This window comes from Pseudocercospora fijiensis (assembly GCF_000340215.1).
Source record: "Pseudocercospora fijiensis CIRAD86 unplaced genomic scaffold MYCFIscaffold_4, whole genome shotgun sequence".
Classification (NCBI taxonomy): domain Eukaryota; kingdom Fungi; phylum Ascomycota; class Dothideomycetes; order Mycosphaerellales; family Mycosphaerellaceae; genus Pseudocercospora; species Pseudocercospora fijiensis.
The window spans coordinates 137,767-163,827 of record NW_006921535.1 but is presented as its reverse complement, the minus strand read 5'-3'; the positions used below and the strand labels follow the sequence as shown (position 1 = coordinate 163,827).

Here is a 26,061-nt window from a genome sequence, read left to right as displayed (position 1 = left end):
TTAACGCGATAGTTAGTTACAAATGCGAGATAGCATTAGTTAAAAGACAGATCGATAGCGAGATTACGTATAGTATCGTGTTTGCGTCTAAAACCGGCCTAGAACTGCTCCGATAGCACTAAGTTATCGCTTTTATAGATGCTATATATAAAACTAATTCCCTAGGTTAGTATCTTTATACTATCTATATTAAGGACAAATATAGTATAATACGCGCGGTAGCTTATATGCTATCTCCTACTAATAATAGCGATATTGTCGCTACCTTCCTTCGTATAATAAGGTACTAGTATAGGTAGTCTCTAATTTATATACTAATAGACGACTCGGCTACTAAGCGACGAGCTATTCGAATAGCGTTTCCTACTACTAAATACCTCCTTTGCTACGTCTACGTCTAGCGCACTATTAACCGTTACTTTAGTAGTAAAATCTACGCCGAGACGCGTCGCTATATTAAAGCCGCGGTTATCTATCGTCGGTCGCTCGAAAGCGCGAAAGAGTTACTATAAGCCGCTATTTCGAGCCTTCCTCGAAACGCTAACTACGAGAAGAATAAGCTATATTTAGAGGTAGAAATAGGTAAGGATATCGCGTTATAGGCAAACTACTTTCGTATATTTAATATACTACCGATTGTCGAGCAAAATAAGGATACTAATATAAACGAGAGCTTCTACGCGTACCTTAAATTAGACGAGAAGTCGCCTATAGCGGCGGACTATTTACTAGTTAGCGTTATAATATACGTATTCTAAGAAGTCGCTAATAAAGACCTCCGCTCTTTCCTTATTAAGCGCCACTAGACCGTTAATATATATTCTCTTACTTATAGAGACGACGACGAGCTTAGAGAATACCTTCTACGCCTACTATAGCCTATATAGCGTAAGGTTAGCGCTAAGATTAATCGCGCTAACGATTCTATAGTATTCTACGATCCTATCGCCTTTGCTAAGTATAACACGTTCGGTCTACTAACCTACGACTATCGCTTCTTTAGGCAATAGCGCGTCCTTTGCTCCTATCTTTAGTTTTATTATATTTAGCTTTACCGTACCCTTATTAAAGAGCGTTACTAGCATTACTAGATTAGCATATTTAAAGAGCGTAGACTCGAGATCTACGAGACTCTAATAAAGGCCGACAACCTTACTCTATAAGCTAATATAACTGCGACAGCGACGGCGATAGCGGCTATTATTAATAATAGCTATTGTCTCGAGATCCGTAAAATAATAAACGACTATTACGAGATAATCTTTAAATTAGAGTATAAGTACGACGAAGAAGGCCTTAACGACGACGACATTAAGCGCGCTACTATAATACGAGACGCTGTCCGTATCTTCTACGAAGTAGGTAATAATATAAGGCGCTAGTTTACCGAGTTATTTATACGCGCTTTTAATAAATAACGACCTAACCGCGAGGTTGCGCTATCTTCTATAAAGCTAGCGCTATTATAAGCGCTATTGCCTAATAATATAATATCGCAATATTATTACCCTCTTAATCTACCGCCGGTAGACGCGATATAGAGTAAGAGCTAGAAGCGTAAGAGGTCCGAGAAAGAGGTAGAACTATTATAGGTACTATTAGGAATACTATAAGCGACAAATACGCGTGTTTTTAGTTCTAAGCTACGGCCGGCGGTTCTAGTTAGTACTAACGCGTGTTCCGCGCCGCTTACTACTACTAGCGCGGTAGTAAGCGGTACAGATACTACCGCGATAGTAACTTATAGTCCTTATATACCTCTACCGATACTACTAGCGACAAATAGGTAGTAATACGCGCCTCCGAGCGCGATAATAGTTTATAGCGGTATGCCTTATATACCGCTACCCTCTAATATATATTAACGCTATTAAAATAGTAGTAAAATAGCAATAATCGCTAACTATACCTTAAATTTTGCTATACCGCTATTTTGCTAATAAACTTTAGCTTTATTTTTAGTAATATACCTAGTATCTATTAGTAGAGATTGCGGGGTCGTTAAAGCAGTATAAATCCTACCAAATTCGCTATTAAATGCTATACGCTGCCCTCTTACTATCGATACTTAGTATGCGAGCGGAAATCGTACTACTACTACTACTATCCCCCTTATACCGTCGACCTAGCAATAGCGACGCGCGCCGACGACGAGATCACGTTTTCTATGGTCACGCACACTACGGCGCGGACTTCTACATCTCACCGAGTCCGTTGCGGAAGGCCCGCGCTATGTGGGCCTGCACCGTGCATGCGGTATTATATTCGGTCCCCGCTGCTCAGCGCGCACCTCCACTCGTATCTTCACTGCAGAAGGCCGTCTCCCTTCCAGGTTGCCAGGTAGGCTGTATGCCTTTCCTTCCTCCCCGTCACACCACGACATACCGAACACAACTCTGACTTACGCTCCTGGTCCTTGCTTGAGAAGAGGAGGAGGACTGGCTTGGGGACGTGTTCCAGTCGCGTTTCGGAAGCAGGTCCACGTCTGAAACAGCGAGAGCGAGATCTACAACAGCAGAATCGTATAGCACGATGGCCACTCCAGATACAAGCCGAAGACTCGATGTGCCTCGCAGTGCTGGCGAGCCAGCGCTCCTCACCGACGAGACTGGACACTCGATTGTACCAACGCATCCAATAAGTGGTATTGACTTTGGAGCCCATCTCAGCCAAGGCGGCAGTTGCATCAAAGAAGAGGCAGAAGAGAATGGCGGGTCATACTTCTCGGATTTACCGGGGCGTGCGAGTGACGTGAAACCGCCCAAGAAGAGCACGACAACTCCCTCACGTGGACCTGACAATGCCATACTAGACGGAGCGGCGCTGAAGCGAGCTCAGACAGCTCCTCCGACAAGACCGAAAGCTCCCACGAGAAGCAGTACGCTCATGCGTGCCATGCGAAGAGACCGATTTGCATGCGAGTACACCTTCGACCCAATGTATTCGGATAGCGACTCATCTTCGTCTGACGACGAGGCAGAGCGACGCGCTCCTGCTAGGCCAAGACGAGCCACAAGAACGGTATCAGCCAAGGACAAAGATATCGCAAAGCAGAATGCCAAAGAAGGACGATCATACTCCAGATTCAAGGTCTGCAATGATCAGCTAAAGACCAAGGGAAGAGTTTCGAAACGCGATGGACGTCTGAATATTTCAATCAATGAGACAGCGAACAGTGGATACCTCGCAAAGACGCTGGGGCAGACGATAAGACATCACCTGGATATACCCAACCGGAAACGAGGATGGAAGCAGAGACAGCATACGTCTTCTGATCATCCTGCAGGTGCATTATCAGCAGACCTGGAAAAGGCTCCCTCGCCCCTGCATCCTGCGAATACATGGCCTCGCCTCAATATCGTCATCATGATCATTGGCTCTCGCGGTGATATTCAGCCATTCATCAAGGTGGGTAAAATTTTGAGGGATGAATATGGGCACCGCGTGCGGATAGCAACGCACCCAACTTTCCGAGACTTCGTGGAAAAGGACAGCGGGCTGGAGTTCTTCAGCGTTGGCGGTGACCCATCGGAATTGATGGCGTTCATGGTCAAGAACCCAGGTTTAATCCCCAGTCTATCTACCATTCGGGAAGGCGAGATTCCTAGGAGGCGAAAAGCGATGGGTGAAATGTTCGACGGGATGTATCGCGCTTGCACGAACTCCACGGACGATGAGAAGGATGTCTTGAACCTGAAGCTTATGGGTACCAAGGCACCCTTCATTGCGGACGCGATCATCGCGAATCCACCGAGCATGGCACATGTGCACATCGCCGAAAGACTTGGGATACCTCTACACATCATGTTTACATTTCCATACTCACCTACGCAAGCATTCCCGCATCCTCTCGCCAACATCAAACCAGGAAAGAGCAATGTTGATGCTAACTACGTCAACTTCATGTCGTATCCATTGGTGGAAATGATGACCTGGCAGGGTCTTGGGGATATCGTAAACAAATTCCGCGTGAAGACCTTGGGCTTAGAGCCGGTGAGTTCGCTCTGGGCGCCTGGCGCATTGTATCGCATGAAGGTGCCATACACATATATGTGGAGTCCATCTCTGGTGCCGAAGCCAGCGGACTGGGGCGACGAGATCGACATCTCTGGCTTCGTCTTTCTGGAAATGGCCAATACATTCAAGCCTCCAGAAGAGCTACAGAAGTTTCTTGATGCGGGCCCACCACCTGTCTATATTGGTTTCGGGTCCATCGTGGTCGACGATCCTAACAAGTTCACCGAGATGATCTTCGAAGCAACGAAGATCGCTGAAGTTCGAGCGGTGGTCAACAAGGGATGGGGCGGACTGGGCAGAGGAAATGACGATACTCTTGAAAACATCTTCATGCTCGAGAACACACCCCACGACTGGCTCTTTCCAAAGGTCAAGGCGGTAGTGCATCACGGCGGTGCTGGGACTACAGCGATCGGTCTGAAATGCGCAAAGCCGACAATGATCATACCCTTCTTTGGGGACCAACCTTTCTGGGCAGCCAGAGTTGTCGAAGCAGGTGCCGGCGCCAAAGAAGTCATTCCGTGGAAGCGCTTGACAGCGGAAAATTTCGCCGAGGGCATCAAGCAGTGCTTGACAGAGGAAGCGCAGCGCAATGCTCAAAAGCTTGCCGATAACATTGCCCGAGAAGGCGACGGCGCTGCAAATGCCGTGAAGTCATTCCATCGAGCATTACCCTTGAGTGGTATGAACAGTATAAGATGCTCCGTGCTGGAAGATCGAGTTGCTGAATGGCGGATCAAAGGATCGGCGTTGAAGCTCTCGACACTTGCAGCTGAGATTTTGCAAGAGAAAGGCAAGATCAGACCTCATGACCTGCGACTTCTACACAAGGTATATTGGAATGACTTTGATGGCCCTGGGGAGCCCTTGACCGGAATGGCTGGCGCTGTGACTGATTCTCTTTACGGCATTGGTGCGGGCATGGGCATGGTGCCTGTTCGGGTGGCCAAGCACCTCAAGAGGCGAGCAGAGCATGAACGGAAAAAGGCTGCACATCAGAGGAGGAAGGAAGATCGCAAGCAGCGCAAGCAGGAGAAAGCGGAAGTGCGATGTTCAGAGCCGCAAGCGACCAAAGAGCTTGAGCGTCCTACGACGAACAGAGGCGAGACATCAAATACTCTGGGCTCAACATTGTCAGCCGATCCCCCACAGCACGTGTTTCGAGAACTTGTTGATGACGTTCGAGAAGGCATCAAGCAGTCTGGGTGGGCTTTTCTGACGATGCCAAACGACCTTCACATGGCCATTGCTCAAGGTTTCCACAATGCACCTAGATTGTACGGAGATGCCACAGTACGCAAGCCCATTAGGATCACTGGAGTCAAGTCTGGCTGTCGAGCAGCCCGAAAGGAGTTTTGGTACGGCATTTACGATGCATGGACTGGACTTGTCACTCAGCCTGTTGGTGGCTTCAAAGATGGCGATACTCTTACTTCGAAACTGGCAGGCATGGGGACTGGGTTTGGCAAAGGGCTTGGCGGCTTCGTGCTCAAGAATCTCAGCGCTGTAGTCTCACCTCCAGCATATGCCGGAAAAGGTGTCATGATATACATCCGGAAGAAGACGACTCACGACAATCTGGGCTCGAAGCACAACATTCGCAGATCACATCTCGTGCAGGGCTATCGCGACTACCAGGCTCTGAAGGCACAATCTGATCCGCAAGGTCGTGAGCAGCTGCGGCGCATCGAGGAAAAGGTCGACGAAGGTTGGAAGGTATATGAGGACATTTGGAGTGCAGCTTACGAGGAATACGGTGTGGTCGGCGGTGGTATCATTGCACGTTTCAAGTTGAACAAAGAGAAGCGAGCGTGGCAGCGCGCGGGCGTTCTGGAGAATATTCGGACTGCTGAACGCACGCTCCAGGTGCGAAAAGAGGGCCAAGATATCCATAAGTACTTGGCCGAGCATCGTAGCAAGGAGAAAGACCTTGCCACGACATCACGTCCACCGGCGATGGAGGAACCGAAAGATGGACGAGTCAAGGTCGACGACCTGCCCAAGACCGAGACTTCATATGCTTCCGATGAGCCCCAGACAGGTGAGGAGGGGAAGGTTGTCGACGATTCGGAACGAAAGCCAAGTCAATCGGCGCGATCAGAGAGCCAGTCGACTACAGCCGTCAACTCCTCCGAGGACGAAGACAAGAAGCGGGATAGTAGGTGGCCGGCGAGGTCGCCAGTGAAGATGAAAGTCGTTGATCATGGGGATTTGCTGAAGGCCATTGCGCGTGGAGGTACGAAGTCGAAGCCGGCTTTGGGTCGTGTTACTACTACTTGATAGTAATGGAGATCTATGTATCGTCGTGTCCACTAGGATGAATCTCGGAGCTAATGGCATTGACTGACATGCGCTTCCTGAAACTGAATACAGACACGGCGAATGTGAGTGTGCTGCCGCATTACATGTGAAGATTTGAACCACGAGATCTGAGAATGTGGCAATCGCGAAACCTTATTCCAATTTCAGCGCACAGACCACCTCGAACACCGCCTTGCGAGCACGATCAAGGACGCTAGTCTTTTCGATAAATAAAAGATGAATAAAAGATGAATAAAAGATAAATAGAGTAAAAGACAACTTAAAGACAAACTAAAAGTATATATCGAATATAAATTACAGAAATCTAAAAGTAGATTAAGTATACTTACTAGGATGGATTTAAAGAAGAACATACTTAAGTATTCTATTCTAAAGAGAACCTAAGGCCTAGCAAAAGTAAAAAAAAGTACAAACGTAACCGCGTAACGCTCGCCTAAATGCAATGCAGACAGACGCCTCACGTATCCGAAATGCGATCCTCCGAATTATTATTATTCAGAATGCTCGTAAAAGCGAGCGGAAGAAACTCTTCTTCTGCTCGTGCTCGCCTCTGCTCTCATGCCTTCGACGTTCGCCTTGGCCTTGGCCTTCACCACGCGACGAGCGATAATGATGATGATGATGATGTCTTCGGTGGTGGTGGGAAGAGGTATCTTGAGAAGCTGGCGGCGCGTCTTTAACCTCCTCACTCGGAGGCGGATCTTCCAAAATCCTCTCTTTTGCTAGCGGGGGCGGCGGTGGCGCACTCGATCGAGAAGATGAAGATGGCTTCGAAGATGTGTAATTGCTCTGCCGGATTGGAGCATCGGAATTCGTACGGAAGAAGGAAAATCCGGGTTTGGGGGAAGGAGATGATGGGGATGGTTTGGGATCGCGATGTCGTCGTCGTCGACGTTCGGCGTCTTGCCTTGCGATCGCTTCGGCTTCTTCTCGTGCTAGTCTTGCTGCTTCTTCTGCGGCTGCTTTTCTGGCGGCTCGTCGTGCTTCGTGCCGGAGGCGTCGGAGCTCTTCCTCCTCAGCGCGGAGCCGCTCTTCTTCGTAGATTCGAGCGATTTCTTGTTCCCTGCGGACAGCTCGTCTTCGGCGTCTCTCTTCTTCCTGCTCCGGCGTTCGTGGCTTGTCGGATCGGCTGCGTCGGCTACTGCTGTGCTTGCTTGAGCGCGACTTTTCGGAATTCTTCTTGTCGCGAGTGTGCTCTTTGTGTCGTCGCTCCCAGTGGTCTGCCTTGTGCTTGTCTTTGCTGCTACGGCTGAAGGTGGGAGAAGGAGGTGTTTCTGGCACGGCATCTACCTTGATCGCATCCTCTTTCTTGTCACTTTCAGGCCGAGGTTCAATTGGTGCCTTGTCTGTTGGCTCATTTGCGGGCTCACTTGCGGGCTCACCTGCTGGCTGCTCGACTGCTGGCTGCTCGACTGCTGTCTCCTCGACTACTGGCTCCTCAACTACTGGCTCCTCGATTGGTGGCTCTTCGACTGGCGGCTCCTCTACTGCTGGTTCTTCGATTGCTGGCTCACTTGTGGGCTGACTTGTGGGCTCGCTAGCTGATTTCTCGACTGCTGGCTCCTCAACTGCTTTCTCCTCAACTGCTGGCTCTTCAATGACAGGTTCGGATGCAGGTTCGACGAGCGCCTCATCAACAGATTCTGCAACGGGCTCATTGGGAGCCTGAGCTCCACCCTTGTGCTCTTCTGTAGCTGTCTCCGCAACGACCTCTTGAGCAGGTTCTTGACTAGCCTCATGTTCAACCATTTCCCCTTCCAAGGGTGACTCCGTAGCAGCCTCCACCTCTTTGGTTGGCTCTGGCACTGGCTTATCAACAGAAGGCTCAACTTCAACGATATTTTGGGTTGGTTCGGGTGGGCTCTCATCCTTCTCTGACTGCGTAGAAATTTGCTCGTCCTCTGCGGGCTTGTTTTCCTCAGCGCTGTTCTCGGATTGATCTGATGCGTCAGCTTCTGCTGTGCTACCCACAGGACCAGGTTCAGACTTCCATTCTTCGTCCTTGCTATCATCTCCTGCTTCGCTATGAGCCTCCTTGTTGCACTCTGGAACAGCATCTTCACATGGCCCATCAGTCTGGGAATCATCGCTTCCTTCTGCCTCCGTATGGCCTTCTGACTTGGTCGATTCGTCTTGAGCATCATCAACCGCCTCGTCAGTCTTTTCATTGGCTTCAATAGCCACTGATTCTAAGGTCTCTCCCGTTGGTCCCTCACTCTCTTCAACTTTCCCGTCAAGCTCTATCGCTGCTAAATCTTCGTGTGGCGAATCCATCGTCTCGTCTTCTTTAGCGATCTGGCCCGACGCACTTGGTGCAGACTCAATAGCAGCCTCTGCAACAATGCTCGCAGCTTCAGTCTCAGCACTGCCAAGCTCCGCGTCGATTGACTTCTCTGCATCAGACAATGAGCCAGCCTCCTCAAGCTTGTCGTCAATTGCCGATTCCGCTCCTCCCTGGTCCGCCTCCGGAATTGAGTCGGGTTGACATTCGTGGGTCTCATCTTTCGATAGTCCCTCTTCCCTTGCAACGTCTGCCACGCTTGCTTGCTCATTTTCGGGCTCATCCTGACTAGCGGCACTTTTTTCGACACCACAATCCTTCTCAGACTTGTCATCTGCCACATCATCGTTTCCGCTCTCCGAGCCCTCTTCGATCACAATCACATCATCGACAACGCTACCTTCTTCCTCCACTACGACCACGAGGTCGTCCTCAATCTCATCTTCGACCGGCTGCTCGTCTAACTTTCCAACCTCCTTACTCTCGTTGAGATCGATAGCGCTATCGAGCGGACTTGGCACATCCTCTACCTCGTCTTGTCCCGAGGCATTTTCAGACTTGGAATCGTCCAACACTTTGACCTCGGCTGACTCCATCTCATTCTCATTGTCAGGACCAGTCTCTTGCATCTCTTGCGACTGATCATGCGAAAGATCACTCCCAGAAACAACGTCAGCTGCAGGAACTTCATTATCCTTGTTATCGTCCGAATTCAGGGGCTCTGCCGAAGTATTGCCCTCCGAACAGGGCACATCCGAGCCAGAAGGATCTGTTGACTGAGGCTCATCTGAAGGCTCTTGCACCACTTTAGTAAGTGCTTCCGATTCCACTGGGTCATTTTTGGTATCTGAGAGCAACAAGTTAGCGACCACTCTTGTCCATTCTCGAACATAGCTAACTAGCCGATCGCTTCCACAGATATCACATACATCGCCTTGTCGCATCGGAGTGAAGGCAGAAACTAACGAAACCCAGGGTTGCGGAATTTGGTACGGGATCCACTCCGATGCGGCAAGACGATGTAGTCTGCGTGAGTCACGTGCAATCCCATCGCCACCGCGCAGAGGTGAACATGCACTACCCATGAGTTCAAGAAAAAAAAAAAGAACCACTAACCTTCACCTGGAGGCTCCATAACCACAGTATCCTCAGCTTTGTCATCGACAACAGCAGGCTCAATCGGAGGCGGGATATCCTCAACCACAATACCCAAGCCAACAGGCGGCTCAGCAGATTTCGATGACTTGCTCCTCGATGACTTTTTGCTTTTTTTCTCAGGCTCGCGTTCTTTAGCCTTGCTTTTCGATGACTTCTTCGATTCCTTCTTCCATGACTTCTTCGTGGATTTCTCGACCGGTATTGGCTCCTCCTTTGGCGCTGGTGGCGGTGCCTCTTCGACCACATCGACATGGGCTGTTTCTGACTCTGACTTGTTGCTGTCATCCGATGTGCCGTCGACTGCAGCCTGAATAGTCTCTGGCTCTGGAGAGGCTTGCTCACTGGACTCCTGCTTGGTATCGAGCGTCTCGGTGGACGTTTCAGGAGGCTCAACGACCGGTCCGCTGTCGACCTCTTCTTGGACCGGCTCACAGATTGTCTGCTCAGGAGTTTGCTCGGACTCCGGCGCGACTTGAGGCTCGTCTATCGGTCCTTCGACAATAGCCACAATGTCGTCCGAATTTCCTTCATCAGAGACAGGTATTATTTGTTTCTTCTTCTTGCCCTTTGCGCCCTTGGCCGCTTTCTTCTTTCGCTGTGTTGGCTTGGGTTCGGGCGTTCCAGGCGCAAATTGTACCGTCTTTTTCTCATCTTGATCATCATTGGGAAAGGCGCCAATGACGATTGGCTCTGCGATGTCTTCCGAAAGCGTGGGTGGGTCTGGAGCCTCAGGTGGTACGTCTATTACTGACTCGTCAGGCTGTACCTCGCTAGCCCCATCATTGTCGACATTTGAATCTCCAGTGTTTGACGGCTGTTCGTTGTCCCCTAGAGGGTTTTCACTCTCGACACTTGAATCTCCATCGTTCGGCAGCCCTTCGTTGCCCCCAGGAGGTTTGTCACTCTCAACGGGGATATCGGCTGTCTCTTGAGCAGGCTCATTACAAGGCTCATCTGGCGGCAATGGGCTTTCGCTTTCGTCTTTGCACTCGCTTGATGATCCGGCGCCCATGTCCTCATTGGGAGCTGAATTCGCAGGCTCGATTTCGGCCGCTAACTCTGGTGATGGGCCTGATTCATCTGGCTGGACGACATCTGACTGGACGAAATCTGGTTGAGTAACATCTGACTGGACGACATCTGGTTGAGTAACATCTGACTGGACGACATCTGGTTGAGTAACATCTGGCTGGACGTCGGCTGGCTGATCAGACGAAGAGTCGTCGTTGGGACTTCCTTGTGGAACAGATTCACTGGGTTGTTGCTCCACAGGCGAAGAGTCGTCTTTGGGACTTTCTGGTGGAACAGGTTCACTGGCTGGCTGCTCCACAGGTGAAATTCCCCCTTCATCATTCACAGGAGGTGGTGGTTCATCCACTGGAGAGCTCTCCTCTTTCCCCCCTTCTTTGACAGGATCTTCGGACTCCGGCGTTGACTCTAAACAGGGCCGGCAAGAATCAGCACACTCAATCAATCCACGGCGCCCTGACAGGAGTCACAACTTACCTGCTACCGATTCATCTTTCTTGACCTCCTCTTCTTCATCTGACTCCTCATCATCTGTCGGCTCCGGCACCTTGTACTTGACCTTGAATTTCGGAATGTAAGGTTTCGCGGCTGCTTCAGCAGAAATCGTCGGCGTTTTGGGCCCTCCTCTCGCCCAATGCGTGCTCTCGGCAGGATTTCTCCACGTTGCAATGCGTACTGTTGTGAATCCATATTTGTTCTTGACTTCGTCGATCGACATGGTGTCGAGGGACCGGAAGCGCGTTGTGTAGGAAGAACAATTTTGCCCTTGGGCAGGAGGGGACTACGTTATAATTGCCAACGCAGACGTCCTCGCAAAGGTATGACATGGCAAGCGAAGGTGAGATATGCTTCTTGTTCAGGAGAGAGTGAGATGACGTGCATTTGGGCAGGAGATGGGGGAAGTGACAGCACAGCGGGTGAATGAAGATGGACAAGAGCTGGCAGGGATTGCAGAACAGCACCGAGACACTGTGATGAATCGGCAACGCGATGGCTTTCGCTCACCCTCCCGTGAGGTCCCTCGAGGGTCAATGTTTGAGGGAGGGTTCTGAGCGTGAACCATTGAGATTGCAGACGTCGTCCGACTCGAGCCACGTTCCACGACATGGTTGTTGCAGGGCGACGGCATTGGATCGCGAGGATGCAAGTCGAGACTAGGAGAGGATGGCACGGCGGGACTAGCAATTAGGGAGTTGGGTGCTCATGCGTCGTTGTGCCTTGCCTTTTCCGGAGGCTCACAGATGATCCGGAACAGCCAATGGCATGTGTAACGCTTCGCGCGGATCGGTGGACGTCCAATGGCGCCGAGGTGTAGGACGTGGTGGACGTGGTGGACGTGCTTTGGGTCCTTGGGAGAGGGAAGTGTCGTGGGCCCACTTTCGCTGTCGTGGCAGGATAAGACTGGGTAGCGCCAGAGGCCCGAAGCGCTGGCGACAGCCTGGCACTTATACCGAGCCCCAGCTGCCCGCCCGAGCCCCAGTGGATACGTGGATTATAAGATCGACTGTTACTAACTAAATCGCGTGTAGAAGCGATAATCGCATCCCCGCAACCATCTCCGACTAGGCAACCATACTGCTACTATCTATAAAGCTAAAGATTGTTAGCAAATTAGTAGTATAGCAAAATTCAAGGTATTATTAGTTGCTAGCTATCTACTTAGGTCTAAGCGGGTTACGACCTACAGCCTTGTAACTACGCGAGGCTATATATACTAGCTTATATTAGTCTCTTAGTTATTAACTCGCCTACTACTATATATAATGCTACTACTAAGTAAACTAATAGTGCTATTGCTATAGCACCTAGTAGTAAAGTAGCCGTCCTATCGACTATGTTAGTAAATACTAATACTACTATTGCTGCTATTACTACTAAGCAGCCTATCGTTGTTACTATTTAAACAACGCCGCCTACTATCGGCTATATTTAATCTGCTAGAGTAAGCGCTATTCTTTACGCGTACGTAGGTTATTAACCTCTTACCGTAGTAGATCTAGCTTAGAAGGAGGTTATAGAGCGTCCGGAAGTAATAGCTTAGTACGTAGATTATAGCACTCGAAGCCTACTAGATAGCAGGTAGAGCTATACGCTCGGTTAGCTTTCTAGTAAGGGCACTATTAAGTGCGGCATTAGCTCTTTACGTACTTGTAGTGCTCGACAGTCGTCCTTAATTAAGTAAGTAATATACTAGGCTCGAGTACGAAGTCCGTCGTTCTTGCTATCGCTATCTTCTACTTCTTAGCAACTGTAGTCTTATTTAGGTCGTCTAATTCTCGAGCCGTTACTACGCGCTTTATTAAGTATAGTGTCGCTCCGCCGGTTATAGGTTTACAGTTGCTATATACTATAGCAGGCTCTCGTAAACGTAGCAACTTCGAGAAGTCGATATACTAGTAAGCGTAGAAGTAGCTTAGCAATAGCATAGTACGACTACTACCTGTCTCGAGAATCTTTATTAGGGCGTATATATAAGGATAACTATAGGTCCTACTAAGGTAGTCGTTATAGCGGCACTATAAGCAGCTATACGAGAAGGCTAAATGCTTAATCTCGTTGCTATTATCGTTAGTCGTAGTCCTTAGAAGTGCTATAGTATATACGTAGAGCTATTATACCTCGAGAAGGTAGTAGTCGCTAATTACTCGAGATACGCTTGCCTAGAATAGACTAATAATAGCCTTATTATAGCGCTTTAGATTGTTAGCAAGTGTATAGCGGCGGCGGTCGTAACCCTCGTTCTACTACTTAATAAGTGCTTTAAAGAGCGTAAAGATATCGTAGCGACTGCTATAGTTTAGCTATAGTTTAATCTGTCTATAGCAAGACTCGACTCGTAAGGTTGTCTTGTAACTAAAGTAGAGTACTTCGTTAGTCTAGCAGTCGACTATTTGTTACTTATAGCGCTACTAGTTCTTATAAAGATAGGCCTTAAACATAGGATAGACGTTGTCTAGTTTATTAGCGTTGCTATTAAACTCGTCTTCGGTTTAGCTATAAATAGTATAGACAAATAGCTTTATAAACTAGCTAGTTTAAGGGCTATTAGTCTAGCCGCTATTGTCGTCCTTAACCTATATAAACTCGCCTCGTTCTTTACGTACTCGAGTAAGTATATCTTGCTATAGATACTAGTTACAGACAATATTCTTAGTGTTAGGAAACACCTCCTTACAAGCTAGCATTAATGCCTCTTTACGGTTAGTACTAATAACTAGTAGTATAGCGCATCCGGCGGCTTTAAAGGCCTATTTAATAGACCTGAGAAGTTGTACAAAATCGGCCTTATTAGGCTTCGGACGGACAAGGCTAATACCGAGCTTAATCGTATTATTTAAAGGTCTAGTAGCGACTATATCTAGTAACTCGAGGTTGTATAGATTAGTCGAATACGTAGTATCTAGTACAAGCGTATAAGGCGTTAGTTTAAAGGCTTCAATTAAGACTAGATAAAGAGCTACTATAGATTTAATAGCGCTATTAGGTCTAGTTTGAATATCCTTATAGATATCGTATTCCTCGAGCAATTTAACTATCCGCTCGGCTTAATTAGCTTCTCGTCGTACGCTAAGGTTGCGAAGCTAAGAGACATTATATAGGTCTTATAGTTTAATAATAACACTACGGCCTCGGAAATAGGCTATTATCTTAGACGTTAGCATTCGCGCGGACTAAAGCCGTTCTAGTTGCTCGAGGAAATTAGCCGTTCTTAAGCGACTTCTATAGATAGTAAGACTAACAACGTCGTTAGGTCTATAGTTATAGTAACAGTAAGCTTCTTTATTAGAATAGCGGATAGTCTAGCTACTAGAAGGGTTAGAAGGGTCGATAGCAACGGCGTAGAAGTAGAACTAATACCCTATCTTCTTAGTTGTTATCTTCCTTCGAGTCGTATTCTACGTCCTTTTATTAGGCTAACTAAAGCACCTATAGATATAGAGATAGCGATATTTAACGCCTTTGCTATTCTTCCGCGGCTTCTACTCCTTAAACTCGTACCCCTTTACCTTTCTAAACTCTTCCTATATATATATCTCGAGCGCTATATACGATACAAAGTCGACTTCGCGAGGTATAGGTCTACGGCAGAGCGCTTTCTTCGAGAATAGGTACTTCTACGGCCTTAGAGAGACTAATCGATATTTAGGTAGAGATATACGCTCGCGCGGTAGCGATAGTAAGCGCGAGCGGCCTCGAATACGTATCTCCGAGACAAATTAAACCTCTTCCTACGACTCGATAACTACCGCCGAAAGCGCGCCTTCTACCTCTATTTCTACCTCTTCCTACAACTTAATAACTACCGCGCCTCCTACACCTTCTACTACCGCCGCCGCGCTACTACCGCTATTACCGCTGCTAGCGACGAGATTATCGAGAAACTTATTAATATATGCCTCGTATAATAGAGATTCGGCTATTTTCGGTAGTTACTAGGCAATCTACTATAAAAGGGGGAAGAAATGCGAATTTTAGGTCTATAGTAGACTTAGAGGCGCGAATTCCTAGGTAACGCGCTCCGCGCTACTAACTAAGAATAGATATAATATATAATAGGTAGAAACAGTATATAATCTCATTTAGCGCGATTCTATATTAGTATATCTACTAGGGCTCGGGCGGGTAGCTAGGGCTCGGTATAAGTGCTAGGTAGCGATAGGCGATATTCTAGCCGCATTAATCGAACTCTATATAAGCCGACGCCAACCTTATAGGAGTAAAGGCAACCCGATTGCATATAACAGTTATTAGATGCTTGTAGTATAGATGTATATATGCTAGTTCTACAAGGATCCGAGAAGTCGCTATAATAGTGTAATCGGCGGTATACTATATAACCTAGGTTCGCTAGGACCCCGGCGTACGGCTAACGTAATTCTTCCGGCCTGCGACGGTTATATTATCGTTGCGAGCGTAGTAGTAGTTGTGACGCGCCCTTCTTATTAGTTATATTGTAATACTGTTTAAGGGTGTCTATTGTTGTAGTTCTACTTAACTAGTTCTATCTAAAAAAGGCGGTAAGAACAGGTGTTAATATTTCCCTAGTTTTGCCGAGAGTTACGTATGCTACTAAGAGTTATGTAACCTTAGCTATGCGTTACACACCCCCTTAGCTTATATAAACTAGGCTTGCCTTCTATTTTAGGCAAGGTAGTTAATGCTTCTTTATATACAAACAAAAGAAAAATTAATCTTTTTAACTTCTTATATAGTGCTTTATTAAAACAATAAAAAATTAGTTTAAATCTATACTGCATATAAGAGAGTCTTATTTTATACCCCGATTACCCTAGAAGGATATCGTTATATAATCCGGACTGTATGTACACCTTTATATATAGTCCCTATTACTAGGAACTATTGTCTTCCTACGTAGTCTAAGTATAGACCGACACTATTAAGCCTTATCTAAGTACTCGTATCGTATAGTAAAGTTAGTTTAACTAAATTGAACTAAGCCCTTTATATTATTACTATCGTTTATTAGATCAATCGCATAGGTAGCGTCTATTTAATTAGACGAAGGATTAAGTAAGGATATACATTAGTTAAACAGATTTAATAAATTAGGATAGGTAACTTAACTAAGGACGCTACTCTTAGCTAAGACTACTACACTATTATTACTAGCACTAATACAATCGCCGCAGACTTGTTATTAGTTAGTAGAAGTAACGTTCGAAGTAATAATATAGGCGACAATAACGTATTAGGAAGTAAGGTTAGATCCGCTACCCTAGTTAGTCGTCGCTATCGTATTAGACACTTTTGCTAGCGCTAATCGATAAAGGTGTACTTAATTGACTTAGTTACAATTAATAGTAAATAGGGGGGGCTACCACTACCTATTATATAGAGTTGTCTTCGTATAGTTTATTAGTTAGTAGCCTTAATAGCCTAAGTTGCTGTATAAACCTCTATTAGTTCTGTAGTCTATAGAGTTTAGTAAGTCTATTAGCTAGCATGTCCTATATAGCTAGGTATTCGCACTATATTTAGCCTACTTTATATTCTTAGCGGAGCTAATACTAGTAGATATCTATATGCCTAAGCTTAGTGTCTAGTTTACTAGCATTAGCCTTAATAATGCGAATAGTCTAGGTATTGTCGCAATATAGCATAGGCACTGTGTCTAATATAAGACTAATATTGTTAAAGAATCGCTTCTACTAGATTAGCTCTAAGCCAGCATGTAATACGGCTAGCAGCTTAGCCTTAGTCGTAGATTTAGTAACAGTTAATTGTCTTGCTGCTTTCTAGTCGACTAGGCTATTAAATAGGCTGAATAACCATCCTTCTAATAACTGCCTAGTGCCTTTATAATCGCTATATAAGGCATCGGAAGCTCCGTAGAACTCATTCAACTAATGGCTAGAATGCGCTGTAATTGCTAGTCCGTCGGCATTGTATTCTAAGTATAGGTCCTTCGTTTGTAGGAGGTATTTAATATACTAATTTGCAGTAGCTATATCTTCTTATCGTGGATTTTAAAGGGCTTTAGACAGCAGTAATATAGCCTTAGCTATATTAGGCCTAGTCTGTACTGCTACGAAGTTAAGCGATCCTATACGGCTTTAATAGGCTAGTACTGCTACTAAATCTAGGTGTTATAAGGCCTTCTTATCGTCGGCTTTCTCGTAGGGCTCGTATCTAGTTAGCAATAGTAAGTCGGCCCTTCTGCCCTTAGTATTAATGCTGTATCGCTAAGCTACCTTTTTAGCGTACGTCTTCTATAACAACTAGAGCTGCTTAGTAGTGCGGTCTCGTATAACTTTAATCCCTAGAAACTATAATAGTAGACTAAGGTTATTTAGCTCGTACTCCTTTATTAGCCGTTGCTTTAGATCTATAGCTTTCTGCTTGTATTAGCGATAATATAAAAGCACTATGTCGTCTACGTAGAAGAAGATAAATATATGCCTATCGGGGTCTGTATATAGGCAGTCGACATTATCGACTAGCTATATGCCGAGCTTCTCTAGTATAGTAGTAAAGTGATTGTACTATAGCCTTAGTAATTCTTATAGACTATATAGTGCCTAGAGCAGCTACAGTACCTTTCCTTTCTGTTTAAAACCTTCTAGTAGCTTCAAATATAGTATATATAGCAGGCTAGCATTTAAGAAGGCGTTAACCGCGTCTATTTGCTCTGCCTCTAGGTTAAAGCTAGCAGTAATAGCTATTAGTATACGGAATACTCGTGCGGCTAGTGTTAAGGCATAGGTATCTAAATAGGTATTCTTCTACAGGTCCCCTCTTACATACACTCTAGCCTTAAACTTAACAAGCCTTCCTTCGGTATCGCTCTTATATTTGAATACCTAGGTAAGTAGTAGCAAGTTGTCTACTGCTTGCTCTATGTCTACCTATTTGAATGTACCTATCTTTAAGGCCTTATTGAATTCCACTCTTGTAGCATGTATCTAATGCTCTTTAAACCGGCTCTTTAACACTTAGCGCTAATTGCGTAGCTCGGCTAGTAGGTTAGCGACCTTCGGAGTAAGGTTTAGGTTATTCTCGTCTCGTAGAAGCGGCGGTAGCGGATCCGGATTGTCGTCTACTTAACTATTTAATGCGCTTAATGCGTATATTAATTGAGCTTCGTATTCTACTACTATATAAAGGCTGCTAAATAGTAGGAGGTTTCTCGCTTGTTCTCGATCGCTAATATAGTAGCGGCCGGCTCGATAGATAGCGGCTATTCGCTGTCGCTTGTTCGGATTATTAGCTCGATAATGCGGCCCTCCTATGTTTAATAAGTAACGATAAGAAACATTAGCTGCTTTAATTAGTATTAGCAATTTAGCTAGCTCTACTCGTAGCAAGTTTATGTCTATATTATCTACGTAACCTAGTGCGTCTATATTATTAGTAGGGTTATAATTGCTAGTATCGTTCTTAGTCTTAGGTTGCTAATTAATAGTTAGGTCTACTAGTCTATTTAGCATATTATTACGCGGTTGCGGTGCTTCGCGTAGGTTAATTAGAAAGTCCTAATAGATAGGTACTTCCCCTAATTCAGGCTTATATAATCTCTAGTTAGTGAGATCTAAACGTAGCCTCTTCGGCACCTATACGAGCTATAGCTTAGTTAGTAGTGTCGGCGATAATTGTTAAGGTAGTTTATGTCTAACAGGTTTATCTACTAGCCTCGTAGGGTCGACTATTATAAGCCGGCTAGGTCCTATTAGTGTTTCTACCCCCTTAGCTCTAAACCGTACTAGGTCTAGTAGTGTGTCGTATACTTCTCGAAGATCGTTAAATTAATGCTCCGAGGCTAGTACTTATAGCTCTTCGAGATTACTAAATTAAGCTAGTTCTTAGTTAGTTATAGTAACGCCTAGGTTAGCGTTATATCTATTATAGAACCTAGTCTTATTAAATACAACATCTCTTATACGTAGCACCGTTATTCGTAAAGGTACCTAAATCCGATAGATAGAGTGTCCTTCGTATCTATAGAGGTATCTAATATGTGTTCGTAAGGCTACTTTTATAGTATTTAGTAGTATAGCCTTCCTCTTGCCGTTAGCTATCTCGGTGCCGTAGATTACTAGGTATACTCTTGCTCTAAACTAATAGATGTATGCTACATTTAGCTTATACCTAGTCCTAATCTCGTATAGTGTACGCATTAGTAGGTTAGCATTGCGTAATCTTAGTAACCTATTAGCTAGGAAGGTTGCTATATAAACTACTTCTAGCTATAGGCTGTATAGGAACCTAGCATATATTATTAAGGCTCGAGCTACCTCAATAATAGTGCGGCCTGCTCGCTTAGCTAGGTCCTGTTCTAACGTATATAGTACTATTAGCCTCTAAGTAGTATAGTTATTACGTAGATAGGATCGAAACCGAAAGCCTAATATGCCTCCTTTATTATTAGATAACAAACAGATGATATCTCTGCTAATGCTGCGTACGAAGGTAGCTAACTAGTTCTAGCACTAAAGGAGTGTTGATTCCTAACGATTACTTATTGTCTATATAAAGTAAAGTCTAGTATTTAGGTCGTATGCGTAGAAGATATACTAGTCGCTATTGTAGGCTAGATCCAGTTGCATCAGATTAGCAGTAATGTAGCTATATAGTATAAGAATTGACACATTATACTTTCGTAGCCTTCTAAATATAAGCTTCTTACCCTTAGCTTATATATATACTAGACAAAGTGGTGTTCTTAGTACCTTATTTCTATGTAAGAGGTCCCGTATTATTCTATTAACCCTATTAACTAGCTCTTCTGCTCGCTCTGCACCTAGGTACCTAAAGATCTTATATATCTGCTAAAGAGTAAGCTGCCTCGGTAGTAGTAGGCGTGCGGAGCGGCGAGCCGTTGCGTATGCTAATAGTTTACTAAGTCAAAATAGGTATTTAAGTAGTCGGCCTTCTATATTAGCTAGCTACTTAGTTAGTAAAGGTGTATTATCCACTATACTAACTATATTAAAGTATGGCATCTAATTATCTAGTCTAATAAACTTAACTAGAGCCTTCTATTAAGGGTCGTATAGGGTATTATTAATTTCCTAATGTTTGTATCCTCGCTAGAAGAATAGGGCTCTACCGACTATATTAGTATAGAAGTTTGGAATATATAGGCATTCTCCTAGTTCAATCTATAGGGGCCTGCTACTAACAGCCTTAACCGTAAATAATACCTTTCTAATAGCTACGACCCTATTATAGCCTATTCCGGTTACTACTATAGACCTTAATAGTAGGAAGAGAGGAGCAAAGTTGAATCGACCTAGATAGTTAATAATATAGCAATTAGATCCACTATTATATATTAGTCTATTAAAAGGGTTCCATTTTCTAATAGATATTCCTATACTAACCTATCTATATCTAGTTATTCCTACAAAGGATAATAATAGAGTGTTAGGGCTAAAGAAGCAGGCTAGTAACAACTTGTTAGGTATATTATTATCAGCCTTGCTATATCTATAATGCTGCTAAGCAATCTTAATAGCTAGTAGGTCCTTGTAGAAGCTAGCTTGTCTTAGATAGAAGTCCTTGTTTCGGCGTAAGTAGCCTTTAAAGTAGTTTAGTTTTCCTTACTATTTGCTATCCTTATCCTTCTCCTTAACCTTCTCTCGAAGGCGGTAGTTAACTACTAAGCACTTACTACGGTTCTTATATGCCTTCTTCTTACTAACGCTAGTAAGTTCTATATAAGATTTTAGAGTGCGGGTGCCCTTCTTATCCTTCTTGTCCTTATCTCTATCCTTATTTTCGGAGGCTCCTTAAAGGGCGGCATTAGATTTACTAGTCTCTATATCGTAGGTAATTCTAAATAAGGCTCCTCGCTTTGTCGATAGTCCTAACATGTTTCGGGCATAGTCTCGCACTATACTAATTAGTTAATAGAAGTAGATAGTGTTTAGTAAGGCCTAGTATATTATATAGAGTCCTTTGCTATAGGTTTTATCTATATTAGCTACTATAGTATAGAGGTGAACAACTATATTATTAAGTTCTATATACTATATCCTCTTTATAATTTTGTATAGATTAAGCTATTCCTTATATTACTGCTTAGGATCCTTTACCTACCTTAAGTTGATTAAACGATTTAGCTCTTTAACTAAGTTAGTTCTTTGCTACTAAGTATTTGGCGCTAGCTTATCCTTTAGTCGTATTATAATTAATCGAAGGGTTAGTAGGGACAGCTTATTATTATTAGTAATCTCTAAGTAATAGCGGATATCTATTATAGTTACTAGGTACTCGAGGGTCTTGCTACGGGCCGATCTAAACCTATTGAACTTAGCTATATAGACATTATAGAAATCCTTTTCTAGATAGATTGCCTATTAGTAGACTTAGTCGTCCTATAGGCGTTCTTTATCTACAACTAGTAGAGTAGGCTAAATTAGCTCTATAGGTAGCGTAGTATACGGATTAGTATATAGCTAGGTCTCGTAACCTATTAGATAAGTCTTAGTTTGCTCGTACTATCGATCCTAGTCGTTCGGGCCTCGAAGGGTAATATATTTAGTACTACTAAGACGGCTAGCTAATAAGAGGGCTATTATTAAAGATATATTAATAATCTTAAAGAGATAGTAGGTGCTTTAGTTAGTTGTTTAGTGTCGTAGAAACTAATTTCCTTTTGCTAATATTGTTACTCGTAGAATAGAAAATTCTTCCTCCTTTCTTAGTCTCTAATACCGCGGGTAAAACCCGGGCTTATAACTATAACGCGCCCTTCTTATTAGTTATATTATAACACTGTTTAAGGGTATCTATTGTTGTAGTTCTACTTAACTAGTTCTATCTAAAAAAGGCGGTAAGAACAGGTGTTAATATTTCCCTAGTTTTGCCGAGAGTCACGTGCGCTGCCAAGAGTCATGTGACCTCAGCTATGCGTCACAGTAGTGACATATGCGTTTGCATTAGCTGTGCTTCTAGATCATCGAATAGTTAGGCTGATCGGCTGTATTCTATCCAAGGGCAAGTTGACGTGCTTGACGGAGAAGCGTCCAAAAGCCAACCAGCCGAGAATGACACAAAACACTTCACCTACTATGTCCAAGCGGACTTCGTTGGCAGCGAATGGCGCGAACAAGACCGTTTTGCATAACATGCATAGCGCACTATAGTCGAATCCTAAAGTGTCCTCCATTAAATGCTTACGTCAAACAGAATCCGAGACATTCTCCCCTTCCTTCTACCTCTCATCAGTACGCTCCGATCGACTCAGTATTGTCAATACATCTCGCTCCATCATTCTGGAGAGTCCTGCTTCCAGGTCCCAAATACCTCCAATTGTACGGCGGCGTCACTGTAAATCGATACATGCGTCCGGAAAGGTTCTCAGCGCCGTACAGGAATCCATCAGGAGAAGCATAGACCGCGCCAAAGTTGATACGGTTGACACCCTCTCGATCGTTGGTGAGACCGATATTGCCGAATTCAGCAACGAGGTCCAAGGTCAGTGTCGACTTCGTGAAGCGGTACAGGTAGGCGAATCTCGTGGTTTGATCGACACCGACGCCTGAGGGGAGTCAGCAGCTGCGCTACAATGCAGTCTGAAATGGCTCGAATGCTTACCCCATAGATAATCATCGCCAGCGTACGGCACGTAAGCCCAATCAGCGAAGAAGTACTGAGGCTCATTGGGGTATTCGCCGCCGGTGAAGCCTCCACCGGTGAATTGGCCTTGGTCGACGATACTGCCATAACTGCTCGTACCGTTGTTGAGATTGATGTGTATCCACCATCCAGCGGTATTACCATTGCTTTTATCACAACGAGTCAGCCAGTGCAAACCGAGCCAGCGCACCAATTCCAACTTACGGCCCCGCAGTACGCAGACCCCAGTACTGGCAATTCTGGTCGACATCACCGGTTTGGTAGGTTCTGTAGGTGCCTGGGAGGAACTGCTGTGGGACAAGATCCGATCCAAATCGAATGATTCGGTTGACGGAGTCGGCTCCATAGATCAGCCCATCGCAACGGTTGTACCCGATAGCCTGAACGTTTGCATCCCACTGGATGGTACCCGCGGGCGTAAGGATACCAGTATCCATCTCGACCGTGTACCAAGCTCTGTTCTGAACAAGGTAACCTTGACGGATACATGGCAGAGGTGACTGGGATGGCAAGTTGACACTGTTTGTGGTGGCCGTGGCTGGTGGCGCGTAACCTGTCTTGCGTTAGTGTTTCTGTGCCCATTGCCTCTTGGAACCTGAGCTTACTAGGCGGTGGCGGTGTCGAAATGACCCTGGAAGAACTCGATGACGACGAGGTCGTGGTAGTAGTACTCGTAGTAGTTGTTCGTGTTGTCGTCTAATGATGGTCAGCGATTGAACCTGCGAGTGCCAGAGAGTATGAGTTGGCGCAAGAACAGAGAAGCGCCGATCAAGAGTGAAGGCGCGCAGTATAAGCAGGATGATGAGTGTAAGCTAACGAGGTTGTTTGAAAGACTGCCACGTTCGCAAAACAGAGAGAGCAGCTCGCGTGACAAGAATGGCTGGATTTCGAAAGTGAAACCACGTACCGTCGTGCTTGTCGTACTTGTAGTTGTTCGTGTTGTCGTCTAGAGAAGATACTGTCAGCATGGCTGTCCGAGATCCGCGAGCGCCTCACGTGATTAAGATCGGGGCAGGTAAGAGGCCAGGAAGCAAAATCTGGTACGTTGCCCGAAAATCGAGCAATTGGGTCAGACGCCTGCTGTATTTTTCATCTCCGAGCAAAGACGAGCTGCCAAGTCTCTGTTCATGAAGCCGAGGCGGCGAACGGGTGGGAATTCTTGAAATCAGGGAGCAAAGGCAACTCCAAGCGCTGAAAGAGAAGTCGGGTCGTGCTCACCGTGCTCGTGGTAGTGGTGGGATTTGTCGTAGTAGTCTTTCGCTCCAAGTCAGCAGATGCAGAGTACGAGGAAAAGCGAAGACTCTGTCTTTGCTATCCTTCAAGAAGCGGGTAAAAGGTAGGCAGGCTTACAGTCCTGTGATCGATGTCAGTAAGATACAGAATCTTGAGCCGATGAAAGACTTACGTGGTAGTCGGCGATGGAGTAGTAGTCGTGCTGTCCACAGGTCAGTTGGGATTCAAGAAATAAATCAACGAAAGACGCAGATGCGCACGTGGTTGTGCTATCAAGAGTCAGCATGATTCCTCAGGGAGTGAAAACGAATACGAACGTTGTAGTTGGCGATGGAGTAGTTGTGCTATCCACAAGTCAGCAGAGTTCGAAGATACAGCAAGAGCCGCAGATGCGCACGTAGTCGTCCTACAGAGAGTCAGCAAAATACAGCGTCAAGCAAGCGCGAGTACATACGTTGTAGTTGGAGAAGGTGTAGTCGTGCTGAAACCTGGTTAGCAACACACGCGATCGATTCAAGAGGCACTTCATCCGCGTACGTAGTCGTGCTATCGAAGAGTCAGTCGAGCTCGGGATTGAGAACTCAAAGCAAGCATTAGGCACTTACGTAGTAGTCGGGGATGGCGTGGTCGTGCTGTCAAAGGTCAGCAGGCGCAAGAAAGACGAACTGCGATGCGCCATACGTGGTAGTACTGTAGTTGGGTCAGCGAGGCAGCCAAGGAGTTTGCAAGAAGTGATACTTACGTGGTGTCTGGGAGAGACGTGGTTGTGCTGCAAGTTTGTCAGTAAGGCGATGCTTCCGACATGGTCGCAAAAAGATTTTGCATACGTAGTCGTACTTTCGACATGTCAGCTCAAGCTTCAAAACCCTTTTCAATAGAGGCAATACTTACGTGGTATCTGGGAATGAGCTGGTCGTGCTAAAAAGCGATTAGTGAGCTGCAGCAGCGGAATCGAAATTTTGCGTACGTTGTCGTGCTGTTACAGAAGTCAGCGAAGGTCAGATTCAGAGCGGATGGAACACATACGTGGTGGTATCTGGCTGAGACGTGGTGCTGGCAGAAAGTTAGCAAGGCATGGCGGTACGAAACAATCTTTGCGTACGTAGTCGTGCTGTCGAGAAGTCAGCAATCATAGAATCATGACGGATCATCATACATACGTCGTCGTGACAGGCGGTATCACCGTAAGCTGATCGACCTTGATCGCAGCAACCTTGCGCGAATCAAAATCACCATCGAATTGGATGCCTTCGCCAACAACGCCAGTGCCTTTGAAGTAGCAGTCACCAGCGCCATTGCCAAAAGAGTTGGTTGCACCGAGCCAGGTAAAGCCTTGGCAGCCAGCGATGCCATCACACTGGATGTAGCACTCCTCGAACGAAAGAGCACGAGCAGTCGTGGTGTACATGTTGCCGGCTGGACGGCCAGTCGTGTCCCGACCACAAGCCACATTGTAAGCAGTGCTGCCACCGAAAGATCTAACACCATCGGCGAAGGCGCAGGTCGGAGCTGGCGCCGCGCTTGAACTGCTTTCGCTTGAACTGCTTGTCGTAGTTGTTGATGTCGTGGTAGTTATTGTTGTAGTAGTAGCTTCTGCTGACGAAATCGAAGAAGATTCGCTTGATGAAGCAGACGAAGAGCTCGATGATTCGCTTGATGATTCGCTTGATGACGACGAGGAAGAGATGCTCGATTCACTCGAAGATGCAGAGGAAGAGGCACTCGATGACGAGCTGGACTCTGATGAGACCGAGCTTGAGGTGCTACTGCTTTCGCTCGAGACCGAAGAGCTTTCGCTCGAGGTAGAGCTTGGTTCGATCGGAGACGAGCTGGACGAAGTTGTAGTCTGCATAACCATTAGCGAGCTTCCTTTGTGGTAAGAAATCATGGCGCCATAATACCGTCGTTGTACGAGTGAT

At 45.7% G+C, this 26,061-nt stretch overlaps 3 protein-coding genes across 3 annotated transcripts; 2 read left to right on the top strand and 1 right to left on the bottom strand.

Moving 5' to 3' along the window:
- The first annotated feature begins 2,383 nt into the window (after positions 1 to 2,383).
- On the top strand, positions 2,384 to 6,435 carry MYCFIDRAFT_153316 (glycosyltransferase family 1 protein). Its single transcript, XM_007927853.1, has one exon. The coding sequence runs from the start codon at positions 2,533 to 2,535 to the stop codon at positions 6,295 to 6,297; it is 3,765 nt and encodes a 1,254-aa protein (XP_007926044.1). The 5' UTR covers positions 2,384 to 2,532; the 3' UTR covers positions 6,298 to 6,435.
- A 337-nt stretch (positions 6,436 to 6,772) lies between these two features.
- On the bottom strand, positions 6,773 to 11,936 carry MYCFIDRAFT_174106 (uncharacterized protein; the record flags this gene model as incomplete). The annotated part of the gene is made up of 9 exons (XM_007927852.1): positions 6,773 to 6,795; positions 6,867 to 9,491; positions 9,537 to 9,554; positions 9,587 to 9,697; positions 9,743 to 11,213; positions 11,258 to 11,263; positions 11,292 to 11,588; positions 11,614 to 11,745; positions 11,778 to 11,936. The coding sequence occupies 9 exons, from the start codon at positions 11,934 to 11,936 to the stop codon at positions 6,773 to 6,775; spliced, it is 4,842 nt and encodes a 1,613-aa protein (XP_007926043.1).
- Positions 11,937 to 12,010: 74 nt separating this feature from the next.
- On the top strand, positions 12,011 to 26,022 carry MYCFIDRAFT_174105 (uncharacterized protein; the record flags this gene model as incomplete). The annotated part of the gene is made up of 29 exons (XM_007927851.1): positions 12,011 to 12,020; positions 12,063 to 12,294; positions 22,142 to 22,191; positions 22,226 to 22,386; positions 22,417 to 22,708; positions 22,741 to 22,751; positions 22,781 to 22,789; positions 22,817 to 22,843; positions 22,875 to 23,151; positions 23,183 to 23,353; positions 23,406 to 23,450; positions 23,477 to 23,483; positions 23,510 to 23,567; positions 23,620 to 23,714; positions 23,742 to 23,802; positions 23,840 to 23,845; positions 23,889 to 23,905; positions 23,937 to 23,953; positions 23,983 to 24,058; positions 24,088 to 24,402; positions 24,426 to 24,441; positions 24,482 to 24,612; positions 24,639 to 24,823; positions 24,848 to 24,902; positions 24,927 to 24,947; positions 24,994 to 25,054; positions 25,080 to 25,250; positions 25,278 to 25,572; positions 25,601 to 26,022. 29 exons carry the CDS (start codon positions 12,011 to 12,013, stop codon positions 26,020 to 26,022), a joined length of 3,294 nt encoding a protein of 1,097 aa, XP_007926042.1.
- Between the last annotated feature and the right edge of the window lie 39 nt (positions 26,023 to 26,061).

Excerpts from the sequence above, each read along its gene's own strand:
- MYCFIDRAFT_153316 (XM_007927853.1), top strand. The coding sequence starts at position 2,533 with ATGGCCACTCCAGATACAAGCCGAAGACTCGATGTGCCTCGCAGTGCT.